The 17961-nt window shown below is 38.5% G+C and overlaps 1 protein-coding gene across 4 annotated transcripts; it reads right to left on the bottom strand.

The window, feature by feature from the left end:
- Positions 1 to 1771: 1771 nt before the first annotated feature.
- Positions 1772 to 16828, bottom strand: bin1a (bridging integrator 1a). Of its 4 annotated transcripts, XM_080903892.1 has the most exons (20): positions 16522 to 16828; positions 15652 to 15732; positions 15425 to 15479; positions 15212 to 15306; positions 14440 to 14535; positions 14153 to 14263; positions 13929 to 14021; positions 13461 to 13546; positions 13251 to 13326; positions 12763 to 12818; positions 11921 to 11965; positions 10734 to 10803; positions 10137 to 10259; positions 9843 to 9926; positions 8000 to 8020; positions 4557 to 4946; positions 3939 to 4031; positions 3062 to 3136; positions 2869 to 2970; positions 1772 to 2776 (listed from the first exon to the last, which is right to left on the bottom strand). In XM_080903892.1, exons 1-20 carry the CDS (start codon positions 16606 to 16608, stop codon positions 2675 to 2677), a joined length of 1941 nt encoding a protein of 646 aa, XP_080760018.1. In that variant the 5' UTR covers positions 16609 to 16828; the 3' UTR covers positions 1772 to 2674. The 4 variants fall into 4 exon arrangements, with proteins under 4 accessions (XP_080760018.1, XP_080760015.1, XP_080760016.1 ...); XM_080903889.1 differs by lacking the exon at positions 4557 to 4946; XM_080903890.1 differs by lacking the exons at positions 4557 to 4946; positions 8000 to 8020.
- Positions 16829 to 17961: the final 1133 nt, after the last annotated feature.

Genomic DNA, 17961 nt, shown 5'->3' with positions numbered 1-17961 from the left:
AGTGTGTTTTTATAACCAAATTTTAAAGCCGGCATTAATAACATTTAAAATATAATTTTGATTTGAACAAATTGGTGGATTAACCAGTTAACAGAACGAAAAATTCTTTTAGTAAGCAGCAATTTTGTTAATTAAAAATATTGTAAGGTTTATGCCACATCTTACACTCAGTGTTGGCATGATAAATTTAGTAGGAACTGTAAGGTACTGTACATTTAATAAATAGGAACCACAGACAAGTAGCTATTATATTTTTTATCTTTAATATTGGTCAGTTAGGTACAGGAAAGTCCTTTGTGTCATACCCCATAGCTCAACATAGGAGAGTGTTACATAAAGACAAATACAGAGCCAGACTCAGGTAAACATGACTAATTTATACAAAAAAGGGAAAAGAAATAGTGATTAATTTGCCTTAATGTGAAGCTGTTGTTCTCACGTGTTATAAGGCATTTTAAATATACATGAACAAAAGAAAGAAATGCAGTCCAAAGTGGTTTAAAAATACTGAAAACCATTCGAAAAAGTCCACTTGTGTCTGGTTGCTTGGAATTTGTCTTTATGTGACAAGCCTCCATGTAATTAGCTCTGTTTGGACCACGATACCTAGCAACATTTTGAGGCAAGGCTGATGGGCAACCAGCAGTAATAATCAGGACTGATTTGAAAGAGAATGGCAGAAAAACACACACCATGACTGCCCACCACCATCTTATAAAGTTTAACAAAACACATAAAAAAATAAAAATAAATACCTTGTTTCAACTGCCTCAAAAGTGACCCAAGTATCACTGTCTTAAATTAAGGGTGTTCACACAACAACACATGGGAAGTCAGCATGCACACAGTAACACACATACAATATGAATGTCTTTATAGAATATGTATCTGTCATCACAGCTTGGTAAAATTACACTTATACACAACAAATGCACAATAACACCTGGAACCGTAATACCAGCCAGTGGAAAAAGGCCCAAATACATTTGAGTTGCCCTTGTCCGGTCAGAAAAACTTCCCCTGGTAGGTTGTGGCGGTGGTATCATCCAATAACAATAGCCTATAGATAAAGATTTCTGATCTCAAACAACTCATAAACACACACACATACAATCGTACACACGTACATTTTCTCTCAGACTTATTACATGTTAATAACATCATGAGAATCGCTGTTAATTCAGTGACTGAATGAATGACTGAATGTGAGATAGTTTTAACTACCTACGCGGCTACGTCGAGAGCAGTAAACCTTACAGAAGTACAAAACACTCCATATCATCCTCAGTTGGCAATTCTGTTGACATAGTTACATTAGGCTATATGTAATCATTGCTTGGCAGCATATAAAAATAAAAGAAGTTGCTCTGGTGCATATTCATAATCATCTGCATGTGAGTTAAATAGTCTCTTTGCAAACAGAGGGAACTGTTTTCGGCACATTTATTTATTTATTTAGTTAGTGAGGCTGGCTCAGTTATTATATATTTGATTAGTATAAGGGTGTTGCCATATCTATAAACTATTATACTACCAGTAGCAGTTTCTTGTTTCTGTATTTTGTAGGCTAGCTTTTAGCAAGCCAGGCTAATGCATATTTGAAATCGCTTGATAAGGTAAAAAAACAAACAAAAAAACAACAACAGTCAAAAATAATTTATCAATTAGTCATTAATACCATATGAGACTCCCAGACCAGAAATCATAATTATGGATTCCTTGTTTACTTGACTGTTGTCCAGCAATGTAAATCCAGTAATATGTTGATCAGTTAACAACATATATGTATTTATTTGGATTTTAACAACAGGTTCATACTACCTATACCACCACAGAGTCTAAACTAATACAACAACCAAGGGCCAATCTTCTATAAGTAAACAGTTAAAATAGGGATAAAGGACAGGTTTTATCCAATGCAGTTTATCAGGAGTGTGATCACTAATCTGAGAACTCCAGTCCTAGTTAAAGATCTGCTGCTGGGCTGATGAGGTTTCAGTACCATGTAAGTTCAAAGTTAGAAGGAAAGTGAAGTTGCAAGCTAGGAGTTGGTTCGATTTTTTCAGCGTTTTAATCTGCTTAGTGACTGTTTCTACTAAAGTGAAGTGTTTTTACCTTTTGCTCAGCCTTACATTCTCTTAACAAATCCATTTTTAGACTGACGTGGGTGTAAGACGCTCTGCTACACCTGACATCATACTAACTACAAACGGTCCTTGATATCTCATTCCCAGTTTAAAACATGTCAGTCAACATCTTTCGCATGATGACGAGTGATCAAAGATAAAAGATTTTAATGCCATTTCAGCTGCAACCATTTCAGGAATCACCATCCTTTCATTTATTCAGTATGAGCTCGAGTCTCCAATCACTTCCTCAAATATCAGGTAATTGCAGAGAAAAACTGCTGAAAGTGAAACCTGTGAAATGGCTACATCTGTAATTTGTAAATGTTGGCAGAAATCCACAGAAATGCCAACATCCCCTTTTAGCACAGTGTAGCAGACCTTAGAAATGCATGATTTCATCCAGGGCTGTGACAGCTCTGCTTTTATGGCCAAAGTCCTAGGAAAGATACAGTATCAGGGCAAGAAAGGGAAAATGGGCAAGAGGAAGAGAAACATAAAGAAAGAGCCGGACTGCGGTCCTGTCCTCTTGTAGATAAGAGGCAGCCTCACAGCCTCTGGGTAAAGTTTTCGGGAAATACTCCTTTAGTGCCATTTTCTTTGTTTTGCTGCCAGTCGTCTTGCTTTACTCCCATCAGCCAGCCTTCATCCTAAGCACACAAACATGCAAGCAATCAGATAACAGTGTCAGTGTTTCTGTGGCACAAAAGCACATGAGTACGCGTTTGAATTTTGAGTTTACCTGTTCTTCGGGGTTGTCAAAAGTCACTACTAGCACCACGTCACCGGCCTTCATCTCCAGTTCATCTGTGTCATTGGCAGCATAATCGTGCATCACTTGGACCTATTGTATATAAATGCTAACATGAGTTATCGTCGTATAAACAAAATACATTTTACACTTTTAGGTTTTCCCATTTGGTCTCCTGTTTTACCTTGAACAGAAAGCCAGGAGGCATCTCTGCAGATTCTGATGCTACTTCTGTTGATTCTGCTGCTACTGCAGGTGTCTGGACAATAAATACATTTAAAAAATGCTTAATTTATGGATACATTATTTAAATAGTAACATTTCACCTTTCACCACATACATGTCCATTAAATCTTATGTTGTTAAAAAGTGAAAAGAAAATCTGATGGCAGAATTTTACTACCTGTCTTTTTTTTAAAAAAAATAACGACCTCATCAGATATATTATTTTGTGACTAATGAGATAGAAGGATGCACTTTGTCTTTTATTGTATAGTTGATTCGTTAAAAGACAAATGTAGTTACCTAAAAAAACCATTGCCAAGTATAAGGTTTACAATGTACATCACTTTGTCTTTCAACTGGTCCTTTAGGAGTAGAAACAGCCGATCATCTGCTCCATGTCATCCTATCTCTAGCATCCTCTTCTTTCACACCAACCCTCTGCAAGTCCTCCTGCACAACATCCATGAATATTCTCTGAGGTCTTCCTCTTTTCCTTTCTTGGCAGCTCCATCTCCAAAATTCTTCGATATATCCACTATTTCTCCCCTGAACATGTTCAGCCTTGCCTCTTTTACTTTTATTTCCAAACCTCTCAACCTGAACTGTTGCTTTGATACACTAATTTTTAATCCTGTTCAGCCAGTAAAAAATCTTAACATCAGCACTGCCAACTCTATCTTAGCCTCTTGTCATTTTGTTGGTGCCACAATCTCCATAAATAACAGAATAAATATAAAATCCAGAAAAGTAAGGGTCGTTTTTGTTACATAAAAAAATGCAGCTCTAAGTTAATTATAGCAATCACTACATATTATAAATTAAACTCTTGCGCTCACCTCCTCTTCCTCTTTGGCTTCTTCTTCCACTACTGGTGCAGCCGGTGCAGTTGGTGTAGCTGGTTCAGCTGCTGCAGCTGCTGCAGAGTCTCCCTGGTAGCAGAGAGAAAGATAAATAACAAGAGAGGTTAAAAGGTGAGACGGATAAAACCTTAAATTAAAGAGGGGCAAAGAATGAAAGAAAGAAGAAACAGACAACATGAGACAAAGACAAGCAGAAAAGCCTAAACAGCAAAGTCTTTGTTATTACAGGCATGCTGCACAGATGCAAGATTAAATACTACTGTACAGTTGCAATAAAGCTTTTGCACAGAATACTATGTGTGTGGATTAGCAGTGACTGGGATTAACTGAGTGTAGAGAAGCAGATGTTGCTATTCTTTTCCTTCCCTCAACAATTTATTTTCAACTTGCCCTCTTTATCACATTTGATGCATCCATGCTTCAGGTCCAGATGCATCCTAAATCTTTCCATGTCAAGATTTCTCCATCTGCCACCTTTTATTCACATGATCTTTTTCTCTCCAGTACCCCATGCTCAAACCTCTTTCTTAAGAGTCGATGCATCCATCATTTTCATCCAGATGCATCTCTATATTTTTTTCTCTCCTTGGTTACCTGACCCTCTTCATTATCCAACACAGCAGCAGCTGGGGGGGCTTCCTCCTCAACTGCGTCTGCTGGAGCCTCATCTGCAGGTGTTTCATAGTCTGTGGCAGGCACCTCTGCGACTGGTTGGCTTTCCTCATCGCCCCAGCCCTCTTGGGCTTCAGCTACGGTGTCATAATCAACCGGCTGGTTTTCATCATCCCCCCATCCCTCTTGAGCTGCAGCCAAAGGGTCATAGCGAACTGGCTGGGTTCCGTCATCCCCCCAGCCCTCTGTAGCAGCTGTGATGGGATCATAGTGGACAGGCTGCGAACCATCATCCCCCCAGGCCTCTGTAGCAGCAGCCACAGGGTCATAGTGCTGTGTGGTCGCTTCTTCTTGGGCACCACTGTCCTCAGGCTGAAGGGCAAGGGTCAGGTTTCAAGGAGTCAAGAGGGCACAAGAGATATTTTACCTTCTGGATATTCTAAGGGCTTCATAAATCAAATGGGATCAAGAAGAATTAAAAATAAGAGAAAGCTGGAGATGTTGTATGACCAGTTTAAGACTAATAATAAAAGTAAAGTATTGTTAATGTAGAAAGGGGTTTGATATTTTTTTTAAAGTGTAACTAAATTGATTTAGAAGAGGTATATTCATAAGAAAGAAAGGAGGGAGTTTGAAATGTTTAAATACTAACAGGTCATACAAGTGATTTTGAATGTTTTAGCCCTTAATGTAACAACTATCTTTTACTAAATCTTATACTGGCCATATTGATGTAGCCAAAATACTTCTCTGTTTCCAAAGGATGATAGTTTTCACTTTGTCTTTAAAGAACACTGTAAGCATTTGGAAATTGACCAACTGTTGTATTTTGCAAAGGCAAATGTTTTCTATTCTTTCCCGATAAAGGGTTTTAGTTGCTCATCAGGTCTAGACTGCAGGCAAGCAAGTTTTGCACCTGGACTCATGCTACAAAGCCACGCTGATAGAATCTGTACAAACAGACGCTTGGCATTGTCCAGGTGAAATAAGCTAACTGTGTATGACATTGTCTGTCTACCAGCATAAAACCTGCATATATCATTCAGCATTAATGGTCCCGTACATCAGCGGTCCACAACCTTTTTTGCGCCATGGACCAGTTTAATGTCAGACAATATTTTCACGGACCGGCTTTTAAGGTGTCGCGGATAAATACAACAAAATAAAATGATGCGACCAAGACAAAAACTGTGGTATTTTGTAAGTATAATAATAAATTATTATTATTATAATAATAATTGTGTAACTTTATTAGCAGCATCCTCCTGAAATGCACCAACAACATTGAGAGTAACATCCTCCTCTCTGCCCTTTAATGCTCTCTGGTCACTATGGTAACACGGAAATATTTCTTTCAAAATAAGACACATAACTACAACATGGGAAAAGACCCAGGGAAACCGAGTTAATGATAAAAACCCAGAATTTCACACCCGAGCTTCAACTCTCGCGGTACCAAACGACTCACGGACCGGACCGGGGGTTGGGGACCGCTGCCGTACATGGCATGGAAGTTAACGTGTACTGTACCTGTACTAATGTACCACAATCTGGTTTTTGTTTGTGTGACTATCATGAAAATTGGGGACATGGCATGTCACATTGTCCAAAGACTGTTAAGCATTTTGAAATCTTGGTTCACAGGACAGTTTTCTAATATGTCTTGGTCTTATTTACGTTCACAGTAGAAGGTGGAGAGATTTGTTGATTTTCTTTAGGCTATATGTTGTTTTAAGACTGACAGCAGTTTTCAGAAATGTTCTTGAGCCCTATATGGGCTCTGCATGGCTTGAGAGCCCCAAAAACATGGCCATTCAATATCGTATTTTAGCACAATCCCTTGTGTATAGAGTATGGAGTGTATTTCTTTTAATGACATAATGTGTCACATAATGTGTCTTTTTTTGAGAAAATTCTGACAACATTCATATTCTTAAATAGAATAAATAGAATAGAATAGAACAGAATAGTTCTTTATTGTTATTTTACACTTTTTGGTTTTGGCTTGACTTTTTTAAAATATTCAATCTTCATTTGGAAACAGGGCTGTACTTAATGTTAAATAAGGGGCAAAAACTCTTGCAAAATGAGAATGGTCTTTTGAAGGGATTTGAACAGCGATAAGTATTATCCTTATCAAAATAATTGGTAATATTTAAAGATAAAAATAAAGAAATATATCTTAATTGAGCAGAAACAGGACCATGGGAGATCAGAATATGTCATTGCTCACAAGCATTATCATCATAATTACCATAAAGCCCATGAAGATTGATGTGGAAGTACCAACCTTTACAGAAAAGGTTCAGATTAAATCAAAAGACAGATGAGGGTTAAGGAAGGGTGGCAGTAGAAGGCAAAAACATAAAAGCTGTCAGCTTTTTCCCATCAGAAGATAGATGTTGGATCTTCTGTGTGTGGTTAGCAAGCATGGTTTCTAATCCAAGGCTATGTTCAGATGGAGAAAGAGGAAGGAAGCTTTGTAAGAGTAGACATGTCAGTCCTTTCTGAGCCATCACTGCTTTGCCTCAGCCTCAAATATAGCAAAACTCCATGATTGTTGAGACACGTCTCTCTTAACAGCGAGAGGGACGAACAAAAACGTAGGTTAATGGTCAAAAGGCCAAGCTACGAAAAAAGGCTTTGTGAAGTTGCCCAGTAGCTCTTGTTAGTTTACCAGACTCGTTTGTATAACACAATCCACAGCAAGCGTGAGCAACTTCACTAAACTTTGAGAACACAAAAGATCCCTGTGTGTCACATGAACCATGAAAATAACATGTAAAGGCTACATGTTCTATCAGTTTGACATGTGAACATACAGGTACAGCATGTGAAGGGAAACAGAAAGGAAATAAGTCAATTCAGTTGCAAATGATTTCAAACCACAGAAAATATTTTTCACTATTAATATTATGTTTCACTTTTACATTAGAATTTACCATAAAACACTGGGTACACTGGGGCTTTTAAAGGTCAGTGGTGTTTTCAGGAGGCAAAAGAAATAGAGTGATTTTAATTGTGGACTGCACACAAGACACTAATTATATGGACTCAGTATGTATAACTGTATGAAATGTCAACTTGGAACTGAATTGACTCAAACTCATTCACAAGCTCCATTTGTGCTGTTCAACAATATCTTCAGTGTCTATCAAATCACGCACTGCAGACACAAAGACAATGCACAAACAGATTTGGGACAGACAAATGAAAGAGGTCATTGTATTGAAAAGCTTGCTAAACAGAAAAGCTGTAATAGAAAAGGCATAATAGGAGCGGGGCTTCTATAATGTATGACTGTTATTAAACTGATGGTTACTAGAAAAAAATAGAAATAAGTATTGATGAAGATGATGATAATTAGATTTTTTGCTAATTACTGTTGCACATTTTTTTTTTTAGCATGAGTATAGATGGCTTACCCATGAGTCCCAGTTTGCAGGCTGTGGAAAACAAAGGAAGTAATAAATACGAAGAGCAGAATACTTTACAGGGTTGTTGCTTTTGCCTTTTACATTCAATAAGACACGCCCCATGCTCTAGAGCTACAAGCCCATAGCATAAGATCTCCAGCAGAACAACTGTACAAGCACTATGTGGTAAAGTATTAACTGATGTGTGAAGTCTGAAGGGGTAGATTTGTTAAATATATTGGTATATTATTTAATTGTGTTAAAAACTAACAACACTCTCAGACCAATGGATAACAATGTCACTTGGAACAGAGGACAATATTTTAACATTAAGATTTGGCAGCCTGTAAAACTAAGTCATAGAGCATAGCAAGAGCATTAGGGAATCCACAGTTAGGTCCACAATTACATTTTTTGTAATTTTTCCTCAGTATACAAATATAGGCAATATGATTAAAATTAAAGTGATAATTGACGTGTTAACTTTTAGCTTTAACTCAAGCATCTTAAAAAAAGCCTTCCGTTAATTGATTATGAATTATAACCTTGGCATTGTAGGGCCCCCCAACCAGCAATAGCAGATGGCTTCCCCTCTGAGCCTGGTTCTGCTCAGATTTCTTCCTGTTGAAAGGGAGTTTTTCTTTCCCACTGTCTCCTTGCTTGCTCATATGGGGTCATCTGATTTTGGGGGTTTTCTCTCTTATATTGGAGGTTCTTTAAAAAATATATATACATACATATAAAGGGATTAAGGAAAATATTAAGATAAAAGATTTTATCTCTCATTTGAGGCAATAACTCTTGTGATTTGGGGCTATACGCATGAACTTGAACAGAATTGAACTAAAGTGAATATTATACTACCACTAGTATAATGATTAATGAATATATAGTCAAACTATAACTGCGCTCTATGTACTTCTGTGCACTTCACAGGAGCATTTCTGATATTAATTATCAGTGATTCGTAGCTTTTCACCAGATCAATATTTTTACTGTACTATTAGTTTTGGTTTGCTCATCATGTACTTTCGTGAAAAAATATCTTTTGGCATGTTGGATGTTTAACGTTTTCACAAACTAACTGTAACTTTGCTAATTTTAGTTTAATTATACATTATGTGTACTTTAAAACCAAAACAATTAACTGAAATGGGTTAAAAAGCTCTATACACTGGGCTTCAGAGTGGGGAATTTAAAATGTATGGGTTTGTCATTGCAAGCTTCTTGTCTTTCAAGCTATGTAAATCACAAGTAATGGCATGTAGTAACTTTGATCAATACCATGCATAGTATAAGCCAAACAAAAATAGATCATTTAAGTATTTGAAAGAATAAAAGCAACTTCCCAGTAACATGAGGACCGTTTAGGTTATTGAGAATTTGTACAGTCTTGGGGACCAAGAAAGAACAGCAAAGCAGGGCTGTAGTCTGCAGTTCATGCCATGAGTGATCCATGGAAAGTGCTAAAGCAGGAAGAAGTGTACACTAGAGGCAGGTGTCTACAGGTCATCATGCCTTCATCTAACTCTTTTTTGGTATTTTGGAAAGAAGCAGAGCAGGCAACACTTCAAACTATGCCACGCTTACCAAGTGATTTCAATTTCTATTCAGACCTATCAAGCTTATTTCAGCATATTTAAAGTGAACCAACCACACTGGCAATGGCAGATGTTGTTGGCTAATCCTTCATTGGACATCTCATTCTTTAACTCAGTTCATTTGGAATTAAATATCATGAAATGAACTTAAATTCTGTCTGAATAGAAACTAAAACCTCTTGTGAAGACTGACATATCTTAAAAGAGAGAGGGTCTCTAGGATCTTTATCTTCATGCCGTGAATCATCCACCTGTGTGACCGTGGAGGCTTTGGTTGCTGCACTGAAAGAATCCAGGTCCATGTCCAACAGGTTGCTCACTGCAGGACTGTCAAACTGATAACAACAGGAACAGGAGGGCTCATTGGCTAATTGGGCACAACAGTGGGAGGGGGGATAAGGACAGAATTGAAAAGACAGAATAGAATAGAATAGAATAGAATAGAATAGGAGAAATTAGAGGAGGTGCAGATCAGAAGCGGGTGTTCTGACCTGCACAGAAAAGGGGAAAGCTAAAGGGTTCATCGACAGCAGCTGCTCACTGACCTCTGTAGGGGAGGTGACGTTGATATCAGGAGTAGCTGCAGCATCAAAAAGGTTGATGATATTCTCTGTTTTTAGCTCTTTAGATGGTGTCACCTTGGGTGGAGGAGGCACTGCTGGTCTGAGCTAGAATATAGAAAAAAGGCAGTAATTAATTCCTTCAACTAGACAAATCAATTGGACTGTTATGAATGCAAAATTCATATTATGCAGTTCAATTTTGTCGGAATGTGCAAATTATATTTTGTATTCATTTGTTTTGAAGTACATGCCAGATGGATCAACATAAATAAGTTCTACGATAGTCTCACAAAAACTTTACCATGAAGCCGTGAATGTGTTTACATATACGATAATAGCCTAAACTGGGGTTCTATTGCCGATCACAAAGAGTTGACCTGAATTTAAAAACAAATGAAAAAAAATGTTTTGAAAAAACAAACAAACAAATAAACCACTTACAGCCCAAAATCCACAGGTATGGCAACCCTATGTGTAAGTGATGATGGCTCCCCAGAAACTAAAACACTAAATGATCCTCTGTGTATTCTGAACAAAGAGAAAACATCAGTGTGTGTGTGTGAGACACTGTTTGTCTACCTTGGATGGGGATTTGGGGATCGGGGGTGGTCCTCCTGGCCTGAGAGTGTGGTTAGATGCCTCTTTACCGCTGAGTAAACAAGATAGAGAGAAAGAGGGAGAAGAAAAGAAAACAAATTACAGAGAAAGCAATGAAGACGGCAAACGATATGAGATAAAAGCGCCGAGGTTAAAGAAGCAGCTAAATGCTAAAACACAAGATTGTAAGAAGGGTTACAAGACATGCACTGCAAGATTTCAAGCTGAAAGTGTTAGAAAAGCTGTCATGCAAGAAAAGTGAGTCCCCTTTCATGGTTTCAAGTCCTCTCCTCTCATGCAAGCAGGCTTTGTTTGTGCCTCCAGTAAATCGTCACAAGCGAGCAGTGATAGAGGCAACTCCTGTTACAGAGAAGATGCTCTAAAGTGGATAAAAGCTGCTCCAGAGCTGCAGATATTAAAAAAACGTTGACATATACCTGTAACTTAAAGCTGCAACAGGTGATTTTGTACACTGGCTGTTTTAGATGGCAGTGAGAGGTACGTTTTGGAATGTCAAACACATCAAGGAATTTGGTGTTTAGGATTCAGGGAAAGACAACAATTCTGGAGCTCCAGAACTCCAGGGTCCCCCCTAAGATCCAGGCTTATTTTGTGTCAGCATCTCTGAATATGTATGCTGAGTCATTTTACCACAGACAGAAGCTGCAGCTCCACTGATGTGTGTTCACTTATGGATCCTACAAAAACAATGCATGTTTATATATCTACAATTTAGTCATTTTAATCTTCTCTAATTTATTTTGGTCCATAGTTTTTATGATGGACCTTTGCTCTATTGTTGGATTTCAGTTCCTTGGTTTCCACTTGGCTTGAAAACATTGAACACTACTGACTAATGCAGGACCGACTGAAAATTCACCTTCTACCTTACGGTGAAAGACAGCATAACTGTTGCTAACAGTGACAGTCTTGCGTGGCGCAGCATATAAGACACACAGGTCTACTCAACTCTATCTGCAGCTCTGAGCACGAAACTTTCCGATCCAAAAGTACTTCTTTGAAATCACTTGCACAAATCAAGCATCCAGTGCTCTGAAAACTCCCAAGTCTGCAGACTGACTAACATACACGCTAGCTCAACAGACAGGTCAGTTGGACAGACAGACAACAGTTGTTTCATCATTGTTACCCCAGCTGCTTCCAGTTACCTCCTATTTGCTCCTGATGATGAGGCGCCGCAGATACCTGTCTTGCTGAAAGGGGGGGTGGGGGATTCAGGGGTAGCTCTAAGTTAATCCATTGCTGTTTTTGATATGTGGTGTAATAATCTAAAAGATTCACAGTGATAGATTATTGCACCACTTCAGACATGCATCATAAATTAGTGATGCAATAGAGAGATCAGCCTTCAACATAAATCAGTTAAGATCATACATTACTCTAAAATATTTATCCCTTACAAGCACTCATAGAAACGTCTTCTATTTGCTGTTAATGTTAATCAAAAAATGAGGTATTTTTGGAACCTGCAGGATTTACAAATTAAAATAAAACTCTGCTCATAAACAGTGTGGACAAAAAAAGATGTATAAATAACCTCCCCACTTCATTTATGCATCAAAAACAATGGCTTTGCGCTCTTCCTAAGGTAAACTAGTTTATGAGGCTCAGCATTCTGAAATCACTGTCAGGATTTTTTTTTCAAGCAGCTGTTTCAGGTAATCTGAAATGTTTCCAGTACCTCAGGTGTGTAAAACCCAATTTTATCAAAATAAAATTTGATTAAAATTAGTGCTGTCAGCGTTAATCTCGTTAAAATGACGTTAAAATGCATTAACGCGGCAAATCTCCGTTAGCGAGTTAGTTATGGCATTAACGTCATTTTAACAAGATTAACGCAGACAGCCCTAATTAAAATAGAAAAATAAAATGATATCTGTTTAATTCCACAGATCCCTCCTAAAGCTTAACCTCTTATGTAAAAAGAATATGAAACAAGCAGTTTCCAAGTACCTGAGAGAATTTAAATGACGGCTCATTTCTCACTAACCTAGTTGTGTCTGTTTCCTCCAGTTTCTCCAGGGTGTCATACATATCCTGATCCAACTGTAGAGACAGAAAGATGGTGTGTAAGATAAACATTTTTATATCATGTATTTATTTATTTAATTAATATTACATTTCCTTTGCCACCTTCTTTGATTTATATTTTACACTGCAAAGGCACCCTCCTAATAGATATTGTTATCCATGTATTGTAAAGTGTGTTTGCTACAGTTTGTTTCCATCGTCGGGTCCAAACAAATTACTTAGAAACTTTTCTCTTTCAAGGGAAAAAACAGAAATACATTAAAACACACTTTGCACTAGGTGATAAACAAGGAAGGTTAGATCAGATTTAATATTCAGCTGCAGGCCCTGCTGACATAGTCGATGGCCTCGTCTGGCCTGAACTGTTATCTGATATACTGCATCCATTTCTCTCGTCTAATCTTTATCTAAATCCATCACTGCTAGAGGCTTATAGAAGACTCCTACCCGACTCATTTCTTTGTGAAACTTCTCCTCAAAACCAGCCAAACTCTGGAAGGTGCTGACATAAAACCCAACACGACTAGAAAGGGCAGAGAAGAGAGAGACAGCACTGACTGCATTAACAGCTTGACTTCATTTAATATGCCTATAAGCACAGAAGAAAGTGAAATGCACTGATCCATTTAGGAAAAATCAAAAACACATATTCCCTACCTGTTCCAAAGTGACGGCAACTCTTCTTGCAAGTCAGCATTAATCTCCTCAAACACCTTCTGGGCCCTTTCTAGCTCCTCCTCAGCCTGAAATTAATGAATTAGAGTATGTTTGCAAGTGTGTTAGATGTTCTGGTAATGAATTAAATACATTGTGTGTGTGTGTGTGTGTGTGTGTGTGTGTGTGTGTGTGTGTGTGTGTGTGTGTGTGTGTGTGTGTGTGTTTGTGTGTATGCACAACATCTCTTCCACCACTGATTGTGCTTAATATGATTTGTTCTTTTTGATGTTCTCATTTTCAATTTGCCCTCATTAGATTATCAACAGAGAGGACAGACAAACACAGGGATCATCTCTAGAAAGGCTTCCTGAAACTAGCTCATACTGACTTCTTTGTTATGGTAACATATATTTTACTGCTGGGTTACCAGAAAACTCCTTACAATTGTAGAATAAGGTAAATATGTACCTGGCTCCTGGAAAGACTGCTTTGGGCAACGTTGTGTGCAGACAGAATACCCTGAGCCCATCCTGGAGTGGCCCTTTCCAACAAGGATGAGGGCTACAAAACAAACATATATATTTTTTTAGGTTTCTTACATGTTGATTCACCTAAATAATGAACTGAAAAACAAAATAATTGTTGAATTTTGCATCTGAGTGATTACAAACACCGCAGCGCATTTGTTTTACCTTAGTAATTTTAATGCCCCCGTCCTTTTTCTTGGTTTTGTGTGTCACGGCATAGTTATGCCTGGCACTGTCGTAATCTACCAGCTTCCTGTCCCTTTTAGCTATACGAGTCTGAATAAAAAGAAAAAAAAATGTATTATTCACTTTCTTCATTTATATCGAAATGCTCAGTATTCATACAACATGCTTTCCAGCAAGGTCACAATATATAAAAGAGACGCTCACTGCCACTGGATTAACATTTAAGACCAACGATTTTTTGTTGAGGTCACGACCTCTTAACTTACCTTAATATCAGGGAACTGGCCCAGGTAAGTATCCATGGAGATGAGAGCATGATCAACCAGCTTCTGGTGGTAATCAGTCCAAAGCACATCACAATCCTGCAAGATGAAGGAATGTACAGAAGCAGGCACAAGACAGACTGTTTAACATTATACGAGACAAATCTCCTGCAGAGCACATTTTATATTGGAGTAGCATGCAATGTGAATATATTTCTCCTTTACTTTGTAACTTGTTTCAGGAGCTCTGTCGCATCATTTTGACTTGTGGTCTTCACTAAGGCAAAAGCCTTTTAGCTAATTGCAATGACTTCTTGCTATTTGTGGCTAATCAAAAATGACCTCAAGAATACAATTAGAGGACATTTTAAGGATCTCTGCAACATTTTTCACCAGACGTGGTTCTACGACATTCAGCATAATATAAAGTCTGTAGCAGTACAGTTTTTCATGCTATGGGACTATAATTGCTTGCAGAGATGGACAGCCTGAATATTTCAGAAGAGCGGTTATTCTATTATTTTCTAATCAGCTTGGAGGACTCGTGTAGTTGAAACCATTTATAACACAGGATTGGCGAACATCCTTCCGTTTACCTCATGACGACCAGACTTGTAACACTCAGCACTAAGTGGGCACGCATACTTGAAGGCAAGAAAAGTATAACCCCTGTATCACACAACTTTCAGGATGTCTAAGCGCACACATCATGTACACACATATAGCCTACTCACTTAATATGGCTTTTAAAGAAATAGTAAAAAGTGTTTCTCACCTCCACAATGGAGTCCACTTCATTCTTGCCGTACCAGTCTTGCTCATACATGTCAGCTAGACATGCCTGAAGGTTCTTAGAGGACTCATGCATGGCTAAGGACAAACATACATCCTCTATATTAGCTTATATTAGTGTGTATTCATACGCCAATGAAAGTGTGTTTCTGTGTGTTTGTGTCTCTGGATTGACTTGTGTGTTTGTGCGTGTCACCTTTCACAGCCTCGAGGTATGCTCTTAAATCCCTCTGGAGTTTGCTGCCTTCAGCCTGAGGATGAAACACTAAATGTGAGCCTCATCAAAAAACGCCAATCGTGTATTATATGCTGTGGATTCAGACTCAATGCAGGCTACAGTTTATCCTATTTTAGGCCATACTATTGTTGATATCTAGAAAATGTTTAATTATGACTCCATGAGTCACTGAACTGCACTCTTACATATTGTTTGTTGAAGTTGATTACTCCCTCTTCAAAAGCGACATCTTTGGTCTCGTCTGCTTTGCCAAGTTTCTGCAGAACCTGTCACACAAATAATGATTGAAAACATCAGACCGTACAACTGATTCCCAGCAGCTTTCTGTTTTGCCATCAAAAATCAATAGTATTTCTTTGCATTTGGTTAGAAACATGAAGTGACGATGTAAAACAGAAACATACACACACATGGCAAGTCTTTTTTTTTTTTTAATATTTGCCATATTGATGGGACATATAGCCAAAATCTCTATACACAGTCTAATTTCCCCCTTCGGTAACATTCACACAGACATAGTATGCATGTAGGGAGGCACCCGTGTCTGCTTTCTGTCTATCTTTAGCCTTACAGCAGGCTTTATAATACCTTTAGCTGAACAAATAGCGCCCCCTCCCAAATATTGAGCGCAAAGTGCAGGTGTTTAAAAGCGTAGTCTGTGGCCTCCTCTACAACCTATAGTCAACATATTGCTGCATGGTTGTTTAATAACGGCCTCAGAACGTATGAGATGATGCCCCTTACTGAGTAACATCACTCATCTGCCAGTTTAGATAGGAGCCTTCAAATACCAGACACATCAGGCTAGATCATGAGCGGGCCTACACCATATCTGACTGCAGTACGTGTCCGCTGTGTGACAGTGTTTTAAAGCAGGGGAGCAGCCTATTTCAAGTAAACAGCTTCTTCCTTAAATACAGCAAACTCCACGCTTATTTGATGATGTCGTGATGCGACACTGCGCCTCTGTGGAGGATGCGGCATTACTGCTTCGTGGCGTGAGGGCCGGAGATATAAATTTACCACACAGCAACGCGTAAGGGAGACACGCTTACCTTTTCTTGCGCTCTGGTTAGTTTTTTCTGCACGTTACTGGCCACTTTCCCTGCAGTGAGCCCCTTCCCCAAATTCAGCTCAGCCATCTTGTAGCGTAGATCAGTCTTTGGATGCGGGAGGGAAGGGAATAAAAGCAATAACGATCGGAGGGACCGCTACGGTTACTGTTGAGGCAAATGCATCAATGTCCAGTTGAGAAACAACGAGGACAGGTGTAGTTGTGTGAGGTTATGATGTACCTGTGGGAAAATATGTGTGCAGAAAGCTAGCTTGTAGTCTCTAATATTGCACTGCTGTGTGTGCGCGTCCCTGACAGGAGAGGAGGAGGAGGATGCTGTGAGAGATGATCTTAAAGGCACAGATGCTGCGCGTCCACACGGGGACATTTTAAAACATCATTAGACAATAAAATAACCGCCGACACGCGGAATGTGAAGAAAAATGACGTGTTTTTGAATTGACAGCCAGAAAGGTTCTTTTGCAAACGTTTTTAATTTCATTTCTATCTGTAATTTGACTTTTTAAATACCTGACCCGAAGTCAGGTCTTGAGATCATCAATGTCTTCGCTTTGCGAGAATTAAACATTCAGCAAAACTTTCATAACTTCCAGCAAACTGGCGATAAACAAGAGGGCTACCTTTGAGCATGCGCGGTTTTATTAACGCGTCAAAACTCGTCCGTCCAGCTCCGCTAATATATCGTTACGTAATAGGTAACATGAGAGGCTGGTTTTACTAAGGAGCAGCTGTGCGTAAACTGACCCGAGGAGTAAACATTTGTAACTCACTATTATAATCATTCATTTAAAAATTATTCTTGTTAATATTTTAATGATGTGTTTGGTTTCAAATGGAATGGAGCCAAACTATAGAGCAGAAGTATTTATATGTTTCAGTTTAAAACGCAACTACAAGGATCTTCTCTACGCACATTCACGGATGATTAAACGAAGTTGATCCCAAATCAATATCATCTGACAATAACGCAAACACCCGTGGACTACATCAGGTTTTATCTGGTTCAGATGCGTGGCTCCCGTGTCCGACAAGATGATGATTTCTCTCCGGGAGGGGGCACCATCAGCACGCTACATACATCCACATAAGACCACTAGAAGCAAGGTCTTTCACGCTAAGCTGTCTGATTTTGACAAAAGGCTGCTAAAATCAAGGCAAAGGCCTGATACTGTGTAAATTTAGCCACTTTCACGAAGACGGGCAACTCAAAATATTATTCTTGGTATATTTTGAATAATCCGAGCATAGTACCAGTTGGCAAACTTTATAAAAATATTCCTGCTGTACACTTATAGCTTAGAAAAAAAATCTAATTTATTTATTTATTTATTTTTAAAAAAGACAAAAAACAAAGACAAAAAACAAACAAACCACCCATTAGAAAGTGCAACCCTTTATTTACACTGGTTGTTGGTGCCGG

This window comes from Rhamphochromis sp. 'chilingali' (genome assembly GCF_963969265.1).
Source record: "Rhamphochromis sp. 'chilingali' genome assembly, chromosome: 14".
In the NCBI taxonomy this organism is placed as follows: domain Eukaryota; kingdom Metazoa; phylum Chordata; class Actinopteri; order Cichliformes; family Cichlidae; genus Rhamphochromis; species Rhamphochromis sp. 'chilingali'.
The sequence above is the reverse complement of the archived record's forward strand: the minus strand, read 5'-3'. Positions and strand labels throughout refer to the sequence as shown.